At 61.9% G+C, this 14,904-nt stretch overlaps 3 protein-coding genes across 3 annotated transcripts; 2 read left to right on the top strand and 1 right to left on the bottom strand.

The window, feature by feature from the left end:
* Positions 1-165: 165 nt before the first annotated feature.
* RPL18 (ribosomal protein L18) lies at positions 166-3,898 on the top strand. The gene is made up of 7 exons (XM_008154397.3): positions 166-273; positions 1,380-1,466; positions 1,792-1,899; positions 2,301-2,399; positions 3,013-3,136; positions 3,305-3,374; positions 3,781-3,898. The coding sequence occupies exons 1-7, from the start codon at positions 271-273 to the stop codon at positions 3,854-3,856; spliced, it is 567 nt and encodes a 188-aa protein (XP_008152619.1). The 5' UTR covers positions 166-270; the 3' UTR covers positions 3,857-3,898.
* A 1,548-nt stretch (positions 3,899-5,446) lies between these two features.
* Positions 5,447-14,810, top strand: FAM83E (family with sequence similarity 83 member E). Its single transcript, XM_008154403.3, has 5 exons — positions 5,447-6,289; positions 7,239-7,406; positions 7,735-7,859; positions 11,981-12,428; positions 14,006-14,810. Exons 1-5 carry the CDS (start codon positions 5,822-5,824, stop codon positions 14,279-14,281), a joined length of 1,485 nt encoding a protein of 494 aa, XP_008152625.2. The 5' UTR covers positions 5,447-5,821; the 3' UTR covers positions 14,282-14,810.
* SPACA4 (sperm acrosome associated 4) lies at positions 9,677-10,581 on the bottom strand. The gene has a single exon (XM_054710592.1). It carries the CDS (start codon positions 10,406-10,408, stop codon positions 9,950-9,952), a length of 459 nt encoding a protein of 152 aa, XP_054566567.1. The 5' UTR covers positions 10,409-10,581; the 3' UTR covers positions 9,677-9,949.
* Positions 14,811-14,904: the final 94 nt, after the last annotated feature.

Raw genomic sequence — 14,904 nt, 5'->3', positions numbered from 1 at the left:
CTTCCGGAAGAGCATCGAGACCAGGGTCTGGGTAGGGCCAGAGAGGCCCCCGACGTGCTGGCCCTTTTTTTCTCTTTGGTTGTCCCCCCGCCCTTATTCCGGAAGCGCCCATCTAGCCGTCAGTCCGAGTCACCATAGAGAAGCCCTAGTCGCCGTAGAGTGCCGGGTCGCGCTAGTGTGACGTCACGCAGGCGCCGCTAGCTGCAGGCTTTCCCCGCCCACCCGGCTCCGCTCTCTCTTTCCGGACCTGGTGGAGCAGAAGGCGCCATCATGGTGAGTGCGCTTTGAGGCGTTTGGGGCTCGGCCATCCGCCTCCATCCACCGCGGTTTCGGGCTGGGGGCGCGCCAGAAGAAGGCACGGGCCCTGGGGGTGTCCGAAGGAGGGGATTCCCGTGGTGGCGGGGCTATATAGGGGCCCCCGAAGAGCAGGGATGCGTCAGTCATAGCAGCCTCCACCCCTCCCGTATTTTTCCATTATAGCTCCCATTGAATAGATGCCCGAATTGTACGAGGTGGCTAAGTGATACCGGGGTCAAAATGCCGGGAAGTGGAGCCTGGATTCTAGGCGCTGGTCCCACAGCTATTCAGTTTCCGGCCTTTAGCTGCCCCTGCCCGGACCTGTCACACCCCAACCTGAAAAGTTGGGTTCTGGGGGTTGTCGAGCGTCCCGTACCCGGGTTTTGGAACAGGCAGGCCTCCGTGCGGAGTCTAGGGTCCCTGCCCGCCCTGAGATCTGGCTTTCCCAGCCTGTGCCCGACTTGCTCCATCTTGTTAATGGGCGCACAGTAATCCCGCCTCTCGGGTTCTGGTTTGGGAAGAAGTTGTGTGAAGTGCTCACCATACACTTGTGCATAAGAGCTGTCAAGTCGTTCTTCACAATTCATAACAGTCTGGAAAGGAAACCACGAAAACAGGCGGGGGGAGTCGTGGGAATGGTGGGCCTTCCCGAGTTTTCTTAACGCTAAAGTGGGAACCTTCTCAGTAAAGGTTCGTTATTAGCGCCTGCCGTTGGTGTGAATGTTTCCGGCCATTCTCCAAGCGTGGGAGCAGCATTCAGAACTTAAGCGTGTTGTTGAAAAAGTCAATTTACAAAGAAATAAAAATGTTGACTGAGTTAATGTGGCTACTGTGTTAAAACTTCACGAGGTGCTGGGTGTCACGCTAAAGGCTTTGCATGCACGGTGAGCCCCTTTTTACAGGGGAGTCCTTTGAAGTCCAGAGAGTTGAAGCGACTTTCCCAGGGGTGGACCTGGGATTTGTTGTCCCTGCAGAGCCCGGGCTCTGGCTCTCTCTGGGAGAGAAGTAGTCATTGAGGATGTTCATGGGGTGAGTAACGTGCAGATCACAATGGGGTCTATGGCCTCCCCTTCGCCCTGCAGGGAGTCGACATCCGCCACAACAAAGACCGAAAGGTTCGGCGCAAGGAGCCCAAGAGCCAGGACATCTACCTAAGGCTGCTGGTCAAGGTGAGGTTGGGGCCTGTGACACTTGGGCAGGGCCACCCCAAACCTGCAATGTCCAGGGCTTCCATTCTAGTGTCTCCCCAGGCTCCTCCCAGGGGCTTGCCAGCCGGGCTCATGTCTCAGAGCTTCTGGAAGTTCAATGTTTCCAGCTTCTGTGCTGTATACAGCTGGGGGGTGGGGGCCCTGGCCAGGATGGACCTGGGCTAGCTCTCCCTGGAGCTCACTGAGACAGGGGAAAGCCAGAAGTCATTTGTTTGCCCTTAGGAAGTTGAGAGGGAGGGGGGCATGGCCTGGAAATTCACATTCCCCCTTTTCCCTTTCCCTCCAGCTATACAGGTTTCTGGCCAGAAGAACCAACTCCACTTTCAACCAAGTGGTGCTGAAGAGGTTGTTCATGAGTCGCACCAACCGGCCGCCTCTGTCCCTTTCCCGGATGGTGAGGGGCTGCTGGGGGGACATAGCCAGCCTGGGGAGCAACTGGATTGTGTCAGGATCTGGGCTCTGGGAAGGAGGGTGGGCTTGGCGCTCTGACCCTCAAGTTATAGTTCAATTCAAATGGCTTGGCTGCTTGGCCTTGTTTTCCTTCTCCTTGTGCGGTGGGGTGGCTTCATGAGATCATCCTGAGGCTTCAAGTCACGGAACACAAGTCTTAAATGTCAAGAACCCTCCTGGGTGGGGTCTGTTGAGAATCTGCTTGAACCTGAAACTAGCACAGGCTAGTTTGAGAGACGCTTAGGGGTGGGTTTAGGGCCAGCTGTCCTGGTCCTTGGTTGCCTGAAGCTGCAGGATTGGATTCAAACCCCAGTCAGGACTTAATGGGTATCTCCTCCTCCAAAGATCCGCAAGATGAAGCTTCCTGGCCGGGAGGGCAAAACCGCCGTGGTTGTAGGGACTATAACTGATGACGTGAGAATCCAGGAGGTGCCCAAACTGAAGGTGAGTGGGGAGGGGCTCTGAGTGGGGGTGAAGTCCTGCATCCCTGGGCAAGCCCCTCTGGGGCGCTGCTGACAGTGCTGGATCTTGGGCCAGACAACCTGGGTTCGAGTCTAGATTTCTCTGTCACCTCTGAACAAAGTGCTAAGCCTTTTTTCTTTTTTTAATATATTTTTTATTGATTTCAGAGAGGAAAGGAGAGGGAGAGATAGAAATATCAACGATGAGGGAGAATCATTGATTGGCTGCCTCCTGCATTCCCCACGCTGGGGATTGAGCCTGCAACCCAGCCATGTGCCCTTGACCGGAATCAAACCTGGGACCCTTCAGTCTGAGGGCCACTGCTCTATCCACTGAGGCCCTAAATCTTTTTATGCCTCAGGTTCCTTAAGGCGGAATGGCTTTGAATTGCTGCATTCTCAAAAGAGTTGCTGGAAGCAAAGTGATAAAAACAGCTGTTGTGCACTCGGGTTGCTCCCTCCAAAGGGAGTTAGTTACAGGCCTGAGCAAGCAGCAGGCCTCTGTGGGGCCGTGGCAGTGAACTGTAAGTCCCAGCAGCCCCTGGGTGGCCATGCAGGGGCGGGGCTCTGACTGGACCTGTCCCCTGTGTCCCCAGGTGTGTGCCCTTCGTGTGAGCAGCCGTGCCCGGAGCCGCATCCTCAAGGCTGGGGGCAAGATTCTCACCTTCGACCAGCTGGCCCTGGACTCCCCCAAGGGCTGTGGCACTGTCTTGCTTTCTGGTGAGCGATGCTTAGTCCCCATGGTGGGGCCTAGTCCCCGTGTAAGGGGTGTGAGCAGTGTGACTGCTGACAGACTGGACTTCCCCACCCCTCCTCCCCATCAGGCTGAACCCCGGAGCTCTGGGTGCTGGGTTTCTGCCTGACCTGCCCCTTCCTTCCCTCCCCCAGGTCCTCGCAAGGGCCGCGAGGTGTACAGGCATTTCGGCAAGGCCCCAGGAACCCCCCACAGCCACACCAAGTGAGTATGCCAGCCTGTGCCTCAGACCTGACTGCCGCAGTGCAGTCTAGACCTTGCCATGCTTCTGTTCCCCCACCAGCCAGCCTCAGGCCTCCCCACAGCTCCCCGCCTCCCCTACCCACTTGCCTTCAAGACTCCAAGCTGTTTTAGGCTGAGTTGGCATCTCCCAGGTGGGGTTTGCATTGTACCCCGCCTCCGGGCTCAGTTTGACTCCCCCAGGGCCTGGTGCTGGCTTCACCACCCACGTTGCCATCTTGGCTTCCTGCACTGCCAGGCTTTCCCAGCAGCCCGGTTGGTATCACTACTGAGGCCCTCCTGGTGTCCTGTGCTGCTCTGTCTGTCGGAGGCAGCATCTCTGGCGGAGTTCCCAGCTAACAATCGGCCCTGACCTTTCTCTTCCCCACAGACCCTACGTGCGATCCAAGGGCCGGAAGTTCGAGCGTGCAAGAGGACGCCGGGCCAGCCGCGGCTACAAAAACTAACCCTAAATCCTATCATATTATTAAAAAGGTTTTGGATGCTGATGGCCCTTGTGTGTTATTGGGGGATGGAGTTGGGAGGTGAGCCTGTGGGCCAGAAGGCATTTGTTTGGGGGAATTGGACACCCGCGCAGGTCTCCATGGAGACTAGCCCCGCCTCCGTCCAGGTGTTCCTCCACCAGCCTTCCTTCCGCCTCAGCCTGCAGGCGCCCTCTGGCGGTCTAGGTCTGTGCCCAGCTCTGCTTCTGGGCCTCCACCTGTTGGACCCTTGCAGCCCACTATTGCGGAAGCCGCGCCTCCTTCCCAAGAGCCAGGTGTCAGGTGTTCCAGCACCTGCTTCCTGGGATTAGCCACACCCCTCTTAAAGGACCCGTGTTCCCCTCCCCCGCGCTAAAGATATTGGGCGGGCTTGGATAGGGAAGTGTGGAGGTGGGGCTGCTATGGGGACAGGTGAGGCACCCCCTTTCCTGAAACCTGAGTCTGGCGGGCCTCTGGCCTCTGGGGAAGCAACCTGGTGAGTGCTCACGGGTTGGGACCTCCTATACCCTGGGCCCCACACCCCAGGCCTCCCCTGGGACCTGCGTGGGCCCTCCCTGTGTTTACACAAGGGGCTGGGTTCCCAGGATGCCAGGGTGAAGCCTGATGAATGAGGCCAGTCTGCCGGAGGAAGAAGCAGAAATCAGCTCAGGTTTGAAGACCCGGATTATATTGTCCTCCCAAAAAGGCAAGAGGAGGGGGAGGGGGTGGCGAGCTGGCTGGGACAGGAGGGAGAGGGGACCTAGATTTATTCCTCTTCTTTCTCTTGCAGGGCTAGTCGCTGTGCCCTGGAGGAAGGGGGCATCTGGGTGCTGGGATTGGAAGGCGGGGTTGCCCAAATTGGGGTCCGCAGGCTGGGTCAGGAGCCTCAGATGATGTAGAGTGGTCCTTGTCCAACCTGGATTAGGCATGTGTGCAGTCAGCTAGCAGGAGACAGTGGAATTCAGGCCCCAAAGGGATCAGCAGAGATCAGAGGACAGGCAGGGCACCCAGTCCCAGGAGCGGTGGCCCCGTCGAGGCTGCCCTCGGGCTAGAGGGGTTGAGGAGGTCATGGGGGGGTTCCATGGTAATGAGACCCCCTGTGGCGCGCTTCCTCCACTGTAGCAGCCTGAGCGGGAGTGAAGGCCCATCCCCCGAGGAGACCTAGTTCCCTGGCTGGGAAGGGCGATGCCCAGGCTGAGGGCTGGAGTACATTTCTCCCGGGCTCAGGAGGAAACAGAATGGTCAGCCGGTGAGAGCTGTGAGCTAGCCGGCCAGCTGTCGGGCGAAGCATCCCCTGGACACAGCTGGGAGTTCCACCGGGTGGTCAGATACTGAGCCTGTTGGTCTTCCAGCCAAGAGAGGCCAGAGGCTCGGTTAGACGTGTTGCCGGCCCGGGGCACACAGGCAGCCCGCTCTCCCTTTGGTGAGAGACGTTCAGGTGGTTGCAGCCAGGCAGGCAGCCTGTTGCCTAGAGATAGTCAGGCAGTAGTGGGCCTTGGGCCAGGGCAGGTAGGTGGTCAGCCTGACCACGCCTGAGCCAGCGGGAGGGCCCGCCGGGGCATCGTGTGGCCAGCAGGCTGGAGGCTGTGGTGCGCTGGAGCAGAGATGGGCAGCTGACAGGTCACCGGGTGTGGAGACAGTGCCAGGTACTCAGCCAAACCCACATGCAGGACCACCTGTGGGGGCAGCCAGATCATCAGACAGCTGACAGCAAGGTCGGATGGCCGGCCAGCCATGGCGGCTGCAGGCTGGCGGGCAGTCGGTCTGAGCAGCATCGGGCGGGCGGTCATGTGCGCAGTCTGATCGTCAGGACAGCACAGGGGGCCACCGGATTCCTCAGCGGCCCTGGAAGCCTGGCATCGGAAGCCTGAAAGGAGCCCCTGATGGTCAGGGCCTCGGAGACGGCCACACCCTCAGACGCCGGGCCTCAAGGTCCGCCCCGGGGGCCCCATGGCGGCCTCGCAGCTGGCAGCACTGGAAGGAGTGGCGTCGGCGGCCGGGGAGCCGCCCCTGACGGAGACCAGCCCGGGCTTCCTGTATTCCGAGGGCCAGCGGCTGGCGCTCGAGGCTCTGCTGAGCGAGGGCGCCGAGGCCTTCCAGGCGTGTGTGCAGCGCGAGGGGCTGCGGCCCTTCCTGGGCGGGGCCGAGCTGCAGGGCCTGGCCGCGGCGGCCGAGGACTGGACGGCGGCCAAGCAGGAGCCCGGCGGCGCGGAGGGAGCCGTGGCCGGCGGGGACCCCGGCAGCCTGACCTACTGGCCGGGGCAGTCGGAGGAGCCGGTGCCCGTGCTGCGGCTGGGCTGGCCGGAGGACTCGCGCTGGAAGGGCATCACCCGGGCGCAGCTGTACACCCAGCCCCCCGGCGAGGGCCACCCGCCCCTCAAGGAGCTGGTGCGCCAGGAAATCCAGGCCGCCTGCAAGGTGGGGGCAGGGCCTGGGGGGCCTGCAGTCCATTCCCCAGACCCAGACGTCCTCACTGCAGCTCCCCGCCTGGGAGCGCCGTCCCCCGGGCCAGGGCATTTTCACCCAGGGCCCCCGGGAACTGTCAGGTTCACACCCCCAGACCCACCCTCAGCCTCTTAGATATGAGGGGCCCCATCTTCAGCCAAGATCTGGGTGCCCTTAGACATCCATGCCCCTTGGACCTAATTATGATCCCTCTTATCTCAGTCATCCACCCTCCCCTCCCCCGCCCCCAGGGAGGGCCCGGATGTCTCCCCTGCAGCCCCCTGGCCGGCCCGTTTTTATTTGAAAGGTTTGGTGTTTGCCAGTTCCCACGCCAAGTACCTTACCTGGGTTAACGTGAAATTCTCACAAGGGCCCTGTGAGGTTGGGACTCACTACGTCCAGTTAGGAGATGAGGAAACAGGCATGGGATGTGAGGTCTCTCGCCTGGAGTGGCCAAGCAGAGACTTGAACCAGGAATCAGGGCTCAGGGCTCATCACCACACCTTCTGCCTGTAAGACCCAGGTCCCCGGCAGCCCCCAGCCCCAGAGCTCCCCTTGCTGACCCAGAATCTCAGCTCTCCCCGACCTCCCCCCCCCCCCCGCCGCCCCTGGCTCCAGGGCGCCCCCAGGACCCAGGTGTGCAGGTTCCCACAGTGCACTGCGCTGCACATGCCTGGAGCAGGGCCACTGGGTAACATCCCAGCTCGGGGACCCCGCTCACCATTGTTGACATGATGACAGTGGCACAGCCGGGCCTGGGGGCTCCAGGGAGTTCTGCCCGTTATTCACGTGCAGACACTGTGTGAACATCCCACAGAGGCCGGCCCCTAACCAGCCCCCCAGCATCTCACCGCCAGGGCCCCACCTTCTGAGGGTCCCCCAAGCCCCAGGCTCTATCCACAGCCCCTCTCCCCGCCCCCAGCTGGTGGCCGTCGTCATGGACATATTCACCGACCCAGACCTGCTTTTGGACATGGTGGATGCTGCCACGCGCCGCTGGGTGCCCGTCTACCTGCTCCTGGACCGCCAGCAGCTGCCTGCCTTCCTGACGCTGGCCCAGCAGCTGGGCGTGAACCCCTGGGCCACTGAGGTAGGGCCTGGCGGAAGGGACCTGAGTCCCCATCCCCTGGTGTGGGGGGCAGCGGAGGCAGACCCGTCCCCGGGGTCCTGGGCCAGCGAGGCTGGTGCCAGCAGAGAGGGTTCCCTGGGATCTGGTGCCCGTGGCATTGGGGAAAGCAGGTGGGCCTTCCCACAGGGTCCCTCTGAGTTGGGGGAACCCTGAATCCCACGAATGGTGGCCCTGGGGAAGCTGGGACAGGCTCTCCACAAAGTGCTGGGGGGCCAGCCCGTAGGAACCCCCAAGTGGAAGGCTGTGAGGTCAGCCTCAGCAAGGCTGTGTGTCCCCCTCCACCTCCCAGAACCTGGACATTCGCATCGTGCGGGGCTGCAGTTTCCAGAGCCGCTGGCGACGGCAGGTGACGGGCGGGGTGCGGGAGAAGTTCGTGCTGCTGGACGGCGAGAGGGTCATCTCGGGGTCCTACAGGTACAGCCCTTACCCCGCGTCCCGTCCCCAGCCCTCACCCCAGTCTCCGAGCACGCGGATCCCCTCCCAGCCGCTCGCTCCTCATCTGTGAAATGGGTCTGAACACCTGCCAGGAGAGGGGCTGTCATTGGGACCGGGCTTGGGGTGGGAGCCAGGCCTGGCGCCCGCCTGGGCCTGCTGCTGGCCTGGCTGATGGCCTGGGGGAGTCTTCACCTCCCTGACCTGCTTCCTCTCTGGAGAACGGGGCCTGCAGTGTGTGCCTAGGACTTTCTAAACCGGGGGGCCGGGCCTGCATTGGCATCCCAGGTGGCCTGGGTGGGGGCAGGGCCTGGGGGAGCCTGTAGTCCATTCCCCAATGCCACCTCTCAGAGTGTCTGGGAAGGAATGAGACCTGGTGTGCCAATGGCTTGGTCCTCGGACCGTCGGATGGCCCCCCTCTGCTCTCTTTGGGGTCCGACCAGCCCTGGGCCCTGGCTCTGCGACCCTGGGCCTCCCCAACTCTGAGCCTCAGTTTCCTCTGTGGAAAGCGTGGATAATGAGCAACCACCTCGTTGGGTCACAGCATGGGGGGGTGGGCAGGGAGCTGGGCACAGATGGCCTCAGTTTACATCCTAGCTCTGCCAGTTACTGGCTGTGTGACTTTGGGCAACTGACTTCACCTCTCTGTGCCCCCTGCTCACTAGAATGGCACGCTTAGTGACTTTAGGGCAGGGGTGGGGAGCGTCCGGCTCTCGGGCCCTAGAAGGCTCTCAAATCATTTGGTTTGGCCCTGCCTTGCACAAGGCATTAGGGGAGAGTTAATTAAATGTTTGACCAAATATAGCAGGCTGAGAGAGAAACATCAATGATGAAAGAGAATCATTGATCGGCTGCCTCCTGCACGCCCCACACTGGGGATCGAGCCCGCAACCCGGGCATGTGTCTGGACTAGGAATCGAACTGTGACCCCCTGGTTCATAGGTCAATACTCAACCACAGAGCCGTGGCGGCCGGGCTAGCAGGCTGATTTAAAAAATATATATGGTTTTACTGATTTTAGAGAGAGAGGAAGGGAGAGGGAGAGAGAGATCGAAACAGCAGTGATGAGAGCGAATCACTGATCTTGATCGGCTGCTTCCTGCACACCAAGCACCAAATCGTTGCCTGAGCCCACAACTCAGACCTGTGCCCCGACCGGGAATCGAACCGGGACCTCCTGGCCGACGCTGAACTGTTGAGCCACAGGGGACGGGACGGGCTAATTTTTATATGGAGAATCTTGTATGGCCCTTGGCAGAAAAAAGGTCTCCCACCCCTGCTTTAGAGTGAGGTTTCCCCACGGAGGTCCTGCTCACATCTGGGGCCGCTGGCGCCCCCCCCCCCCCCGCCCCCGGGGGGGGGGGGGGGGGGCGCTCCCGGCATTGCCGGCTGCAGCCCTGGCCTCCGCCCAGCAGATGTCGGTAGCATCTCCTGTTGAGCACCTTTGCCAAAGACCCTGCTGTGTGGCCTGGAACATGCCTCAGGCGGACCCAGAGGACTGGTTACAACCCCGATTTCTGGACCCCACCCCCATCCAGCCGGCTCGGGCTGGGGCCCGAGGATTGGCACTGCCAGCAAGTTCTGGTTGGTCGGGGACCACACCTAGAGAACCACCAGGGCCAGGACTGGAATGTTTCCGAGGGAACCTGCCTTCCCAGCGCCACATGCGATTCGGTGGGAGAAGGGTCCCTGGCACGGAGCATCAGAAGGGCCTCATACCCATCAGCTGTTGTTTATTAATATGATTTTGACCGGGTGTCATCGACGCTAAGGGACCACAATGAGAGGAGGCATCCTGATCAAACTGTGAAACGCTATCGCGTCTTAGAACCAATGAGCACAATGTTACAGCCAGACCCGGGGCGCGGACCCCCCCCCCCCCCGCCCCCCCGCTAGGTCAGGCTCCGGCGTGGCGGAGCCCTGGGTCCTGGGGGACAGCCTGGAACGGAGGAAGCCAGGGCCACGGGGGTTTGTCTGGGGCTCCTGGCCTTGGACGGGGGGAAGGGGGAGGAGGCAGGGCACGAGGAGCAGCAGAGCCCGAGACCAGTCCCGGGTCCTGCCCTCCGCGCCAGTCACGGCCCATGAAGCAGCCGCAGCGCGCCCAGCGCCAGGCCAGTGGTGGCGCCCGCCCGCAGGCCGCCTGCGGGGGTGGGGGCCCCGTTGCACATGTCGCCGTCGCAGCATCTGGAGGTGAGGCTGTAGGTGACGCCCTGGTAGGTGACGGGCTCCTGGCGGCCACACTCCTCGGATCCCACGCAGCCTTTGTTGATGACGGGGCCGAGGTCCTGGGCTGTCCCCTGGCCGATGAAGCACGCCTCTTCGTCGCCACAGGCCATGGGGATGCCGGGGCAGTCGGCGGAGTCGGTCAGCTCACAGAACATGCAGTCCTTGGCGCCGGCCGTGCCGGGGGGCAGAGCCATCAGCAGAAGCAGGAGCCCGCCGAGGGCCGCGGTGGCCTGGCGGTGGCGACAGGGCCCGAGCGGGGCGGTGGGCTCCGGGGGCCGCCCGGAACTGCTCGGGGACCGCCGCATGCCCACGAGACGTTTGCCCCTGGCTCCGGCCTCCCAGGGCCAGCAGCTCCGTGTCCTTGGGTCCCAACCCTCCGTGTCCCTCTCAGGAGCTTGGTCGTGACCGCGGTCTCGAGCCTCAGGGTCTCGGAAGCTTTCCCGGGACAGAGACCAGCCAGCGGCTGCTGCCCCACGGGTCTCTGTGGAGCGGAATGGGGTGACCTCACAGATCCCTTAGGGTTCCACTGGCCACTCTGGGGGTGAGGTCCTGGGTGGGGGAGGGTGTCACAATCGGAGGGGCAGGTTGGCCCGCTGACCAGCCAGGGAGCGAGGTCATAGCCACCCCCCGAGGTAAGAACGCTTGGCCCAGCCTTTACCGCCCTGGCCACTCAGTCGTCGGCTCTGCTGGGGGCTGGGTGCTGCGCCTGCCGAGTGCCCGTGCCAGCCCATTTTTCAGATGAGCAAACCAAGGCTCAGGAGGAGAATGTGACGTGTCCAAGGCCCTAGAGCCAGAATTAGAGCTCAGGTGTATTTAATCCCGAAGAGGGCATTTATTGAGCACCTGCTGTGTGCAAGACCAGTGTTTAAAATATTATTTTTTATTGCTTTCAGAGGGGAAGGGAGAAGGAGAGAGAGAGACAGAAACAACAATGATGAGAGAGAATCATTGATCGGCGGCCTCCTGCTCATCCTCCCTACTGGGGATCGAGTCCGCAACCCAGGCATGTGCCCTTGACAGGAATCGAACCGGGGACCCTTCAGTCCGCAGGCCGACGCTCTATCCACTGAGCCAAACCAGCCAGGGCAAGACCAGTGCTTTAGATAGCAACCACTGTGATGGCAGGACTGGGAAGGGCTCGGCTCACCGCAGATCCCAGGCCTGTAGCGCTGGGCACGGGCTGGGCACCGTGCAGGGAGCTCGACCCGTGTTCTCTCGCTCGAATCTTCCTGTGTTTCAGCTCCATCTCCCAGCTGAGTGAACGGGCACACGGAGCAGGCGCAGCCGGAGCCTGGCACACAGCCAGTGCTTCACAAATGGGGGTCATTACAGGGAGCAGCCGAGTCTCAAAACAGTCCCCGTGGGTGTCAGAAAAGGAACCCCATCTCAGAGGGGGAAACCGAGGCAGAGCCCAGTGGGAACCGGCAGAGCCCAGGTTTAGAGTCAAGTCTGAGTTCAGATGATAATTTCACTTCCTTTTTTTTAAAAAAATGTATTTTATTGATTTTTTACAGGGAGGAGGGAGAGGGATAGAGAGTTAGAAACATCAATGAGAGAGAAACATCTATCAGCTGCCTCCTGCACACCCCCCACTGGGGATGTGCCTGCAACCAAGGTACATGCCCTTGACCAGAACCAAACCTGGGACCCTTCCGTCCGCAGGCTGATGCTCTATCCACTGAGCCAAACCGGTTAGGATGATAATTTAACTTTCTTAATGTGTTGTCCTCACAGGGTAGGTGGTCCCATTCTACAGAGGGGGATGTTGAGGCCAGAGGGCGGCACGATTTTCCTGCAGTCCAGTCGGGGATGGGGGATGGGGACTGGATCTCGGGCTGCGCAGAGGTCCTGACCCCCACCCCCCTCCGTGCCCCCAGCTTCACATGGAGCGACGCACGCCTGCACCGCGGCCTGGTGACCCTGCTGACGGGGGAGATCGCCGACGCCTTCAGCCGCGAGTTCCGGACACTGTACGCGGCCTCCTGGCCACTCCCACCGGCGCCCGCCCCGGGCCCCTTCGTCAGCACCCTGGGGGGGCTGCAGCTGGCCCGCAGCCCGCACAGCGTGGCCCGCCGCCACTCCGTGGCCCCCGTGTCCCCGCCGCTGCCTGACGTGTCACCGCTGACCCAACGCCTGGCCGCCTGCCGAGTCCTAGACAGAGAGCAGCGGGAGACCCAGGCCGTCCCGGGGCCTGCGCTCAGCGACATCCTGCGGAGCATCCAGCGCGCCCGGCCCGCCAGCGGCCCTCCAGCCCGGCCCAGCCGCTCCCTGTGGGACCTGAGCCGCCTGTCCCAGCTGTCGGACTCCAGTGACGGTGACAACGAGGTGAGACCTGTTGGCCACCTGAGAATGGAACATGGAACAGCTGGTGGAGGGTGGGGGCAGCTAAGGCCACGAAAGGGGAAGAAGGTGCTGCTTGCTTGTTCAAGGTCAGACAGTCGGGCTCAAGGGCCCTTACTCTGTTTTCTGAAGGCCTACTAAGTGCCTGGCCCCCGGGAGGCAGGGAAGCCAAGCTGCTCACCTGAGTTTCTCATCACACTGTGTTTCCTGAACCCACACTGTGTGCTGGGCAGGGGAGTGCCGGGTGGCATGGAGCAGAGACCCCAAGAGCCCTGGGTGTGAATCCTGGTGTGATATAACGGCCGTGAGAACCGGGGTGGGGGTGGGGGGCGGGGACTGGCCTTCTCTGAACCTCCGTGTTCTCATCTAGGAAATGGGCTGAGCGGTAGCTTCCTCCTCAGTTTGGTTGGGACAAGGAGTCGATAGAATGAAATAGAATAATATCCGCTCTTAACACTCAATTCCCCAAATGGAATTTATTTCACAACATCCTCATCCCAGGTCAGCGAGGCAAGATGCTTACCATGCGCATTGCTGCGGATGGAAAGCTGAGGCCCAGAGAGGTTAAGTAACTTGCCAAGGGTGAAACAGCGGTCTTTCCCGGGCGCCTTCCCGTGTGCCGGGCCCCGGGTCAAGCGCTTTCACAGAAGTAGTTAAATTCAACCTTTGCCGCAATCCTAGGAGGCGGATGTCATTACATCTCTCCATCCATCCGTCCATTTCACAGGTGGGAAAACTGAGGCACCGGGAGGAATGGAACTCAGCCCTGGTTGCCTCCCAGGTGGGGCTTTGACATTCTCCATGCCCTGGCTTCCCAGATTCCAGTGTCATGAGCTTAGAGGGGACCCTTCTCCCCCTGCTTAGACACATGGGTTTCAACAGGGCCTGCCCCAATTCTCGGGGGGACCCTGGGCAGGGCCTCCGGGTCCCTGGCTGTAAAGTGGGCTGTTGAGAAGGTCAGAGCAGAGCCATGTGGGAGAAACAGGCTGACCTGGGGGACAGGATCTCTGTGAGTTTTCCCCCCTCTCAGCCTCCGTTTCCCGATCCTGCTAAGTGGGAGCTAGAGGCCGGTCCTGAGGGTGAGGGAGAAATAGCCCAGGAATTGCCTCCCTCAGTCCCAGGGGAGGAGGGGGGTGGGCAGGGCAGGGCCAAGGTCCTCGCCTCCACCTGGTCCTCAGCCGCCCTCACCCAGCATCACCTCCCTTGGCAAATATTTGCTGCCCCCACCCGGGCGGGCGGCTGCTGGCTGCTTCCTGTTCCTCCCCAGCGGCAAACGGCTGGGGGGACACACCTCCGGGCCCCTTGGGAGCTCCGGGGGTCCCAGGCCTCCCTGCTCACTTCCCTCTGGTTCTGGAGCTCAGGGGCCTTCTCCCCGCCCCTCCGTGTCCCGCCCTCCTTCCCTCACCTCCCTCTTCTGTGTCTTCCTCCCTCCCGTCTGCTCTTCTTCCTCCGTTTATGGTCTGTCTCCCTTGCCTCCTCCAGCTTTCACCTCCCTCGCCTCCTCCCTCCCTGGACCCAGCCCCCAGGAGCCTCCGCTCACCTCCTCCTCTCTCCCTCCACAGCTCAAGAAGTCCTGGGGCTCCAAGGACACCCCAGCCAAGGCCCTGATGAGGCAGCGGGGCACTGGGGGGGCCCCCAGGGGTGAGGTGGACTCCCGTCCTCTGGCCGGGCCCCAGCCCTGGGGCGGCCCCCTGCCCCTCATCCCTGGCCGTCACCTCCGCTACCTGTCCCCCACCCGAAGGAGGTTTGGAGACGACGCTGCACCCAAAGCCCTGGAACCCAGAGGCGGCCGGCAGCCGGGCTGGGCCACCCGGGCCGGACTCAGGGGGCGACCCTGACCGGAGCCAGAGCCACACTGGACAACAGCGTGCTGGGAGCCCCGCCTCAGTGCTGTGCCTCGGCCTCAGAGTCTGGGAAGGAGGAGGGATTTCCCCCCAATTATCCTGGAACTTGGGCAAGTCCCGTGCCCACCCTAGACCTCAGTGTCACAGTCTAGAAAATGGGCAGGACGTCTGGATGAGCTGGGATCTCAGAACACTGCACATCCCGCCCGGGCCACGTGAGAACGCCTCTGAGGGGCGGCCTGGCGGCGGGGGGGGCCCCACGCTGGGTTGTGTGTGGGGACGATGGGGGTCCCTGGGACCCACCTGCTCAGAAGTGTGGGCAACTGAGCTGGGCTCAGGGCAGGAGAGACCTCAATCCAGGGGACTGAGCTGAATGATGAGGGACTCAGATTGTGGGGACACCCCTGCTGGGGAGCGGCTCAGGGCCCTGGAGAGGGACTGGGCAGGTGCTGGGACAGTTTTATGGGTGCTAAGGGGTTAGCTGTTGGGGCTCCCTCTTCCCTCTGCTCAGAATAAACCTGCCTCCTGCCAAAAACTTGCATTTTCCGCAGCCTAGTGGGGGACCCCGGGGTCCAGGCCCCCAGCCTCTCCTCCCTCAGACCCAGGAGCCCAGGCCG

The sequence above is a fragment of the Eptesicus fuscus genome, chromosome 21 (genome assembly GCF_027574615.1).
Source record: "Eptesicus fuscus isolate TK198812 chromosome 21, DD_ASM_mEF_20220401, whole genome shotgun sequence".
In the NCBI taxonomy this organism is placed as follows: Eukaryota; Metazoa; Chordata; class Mammalia; order Chiroptera; family Vespertilionidae; genus Eptesicus; species Eptesicus fuscus.
Note: the sequence above shows the minus strand (reverse complement) of the source record. Positions and strands in the feature narration are given on the sequence as shown.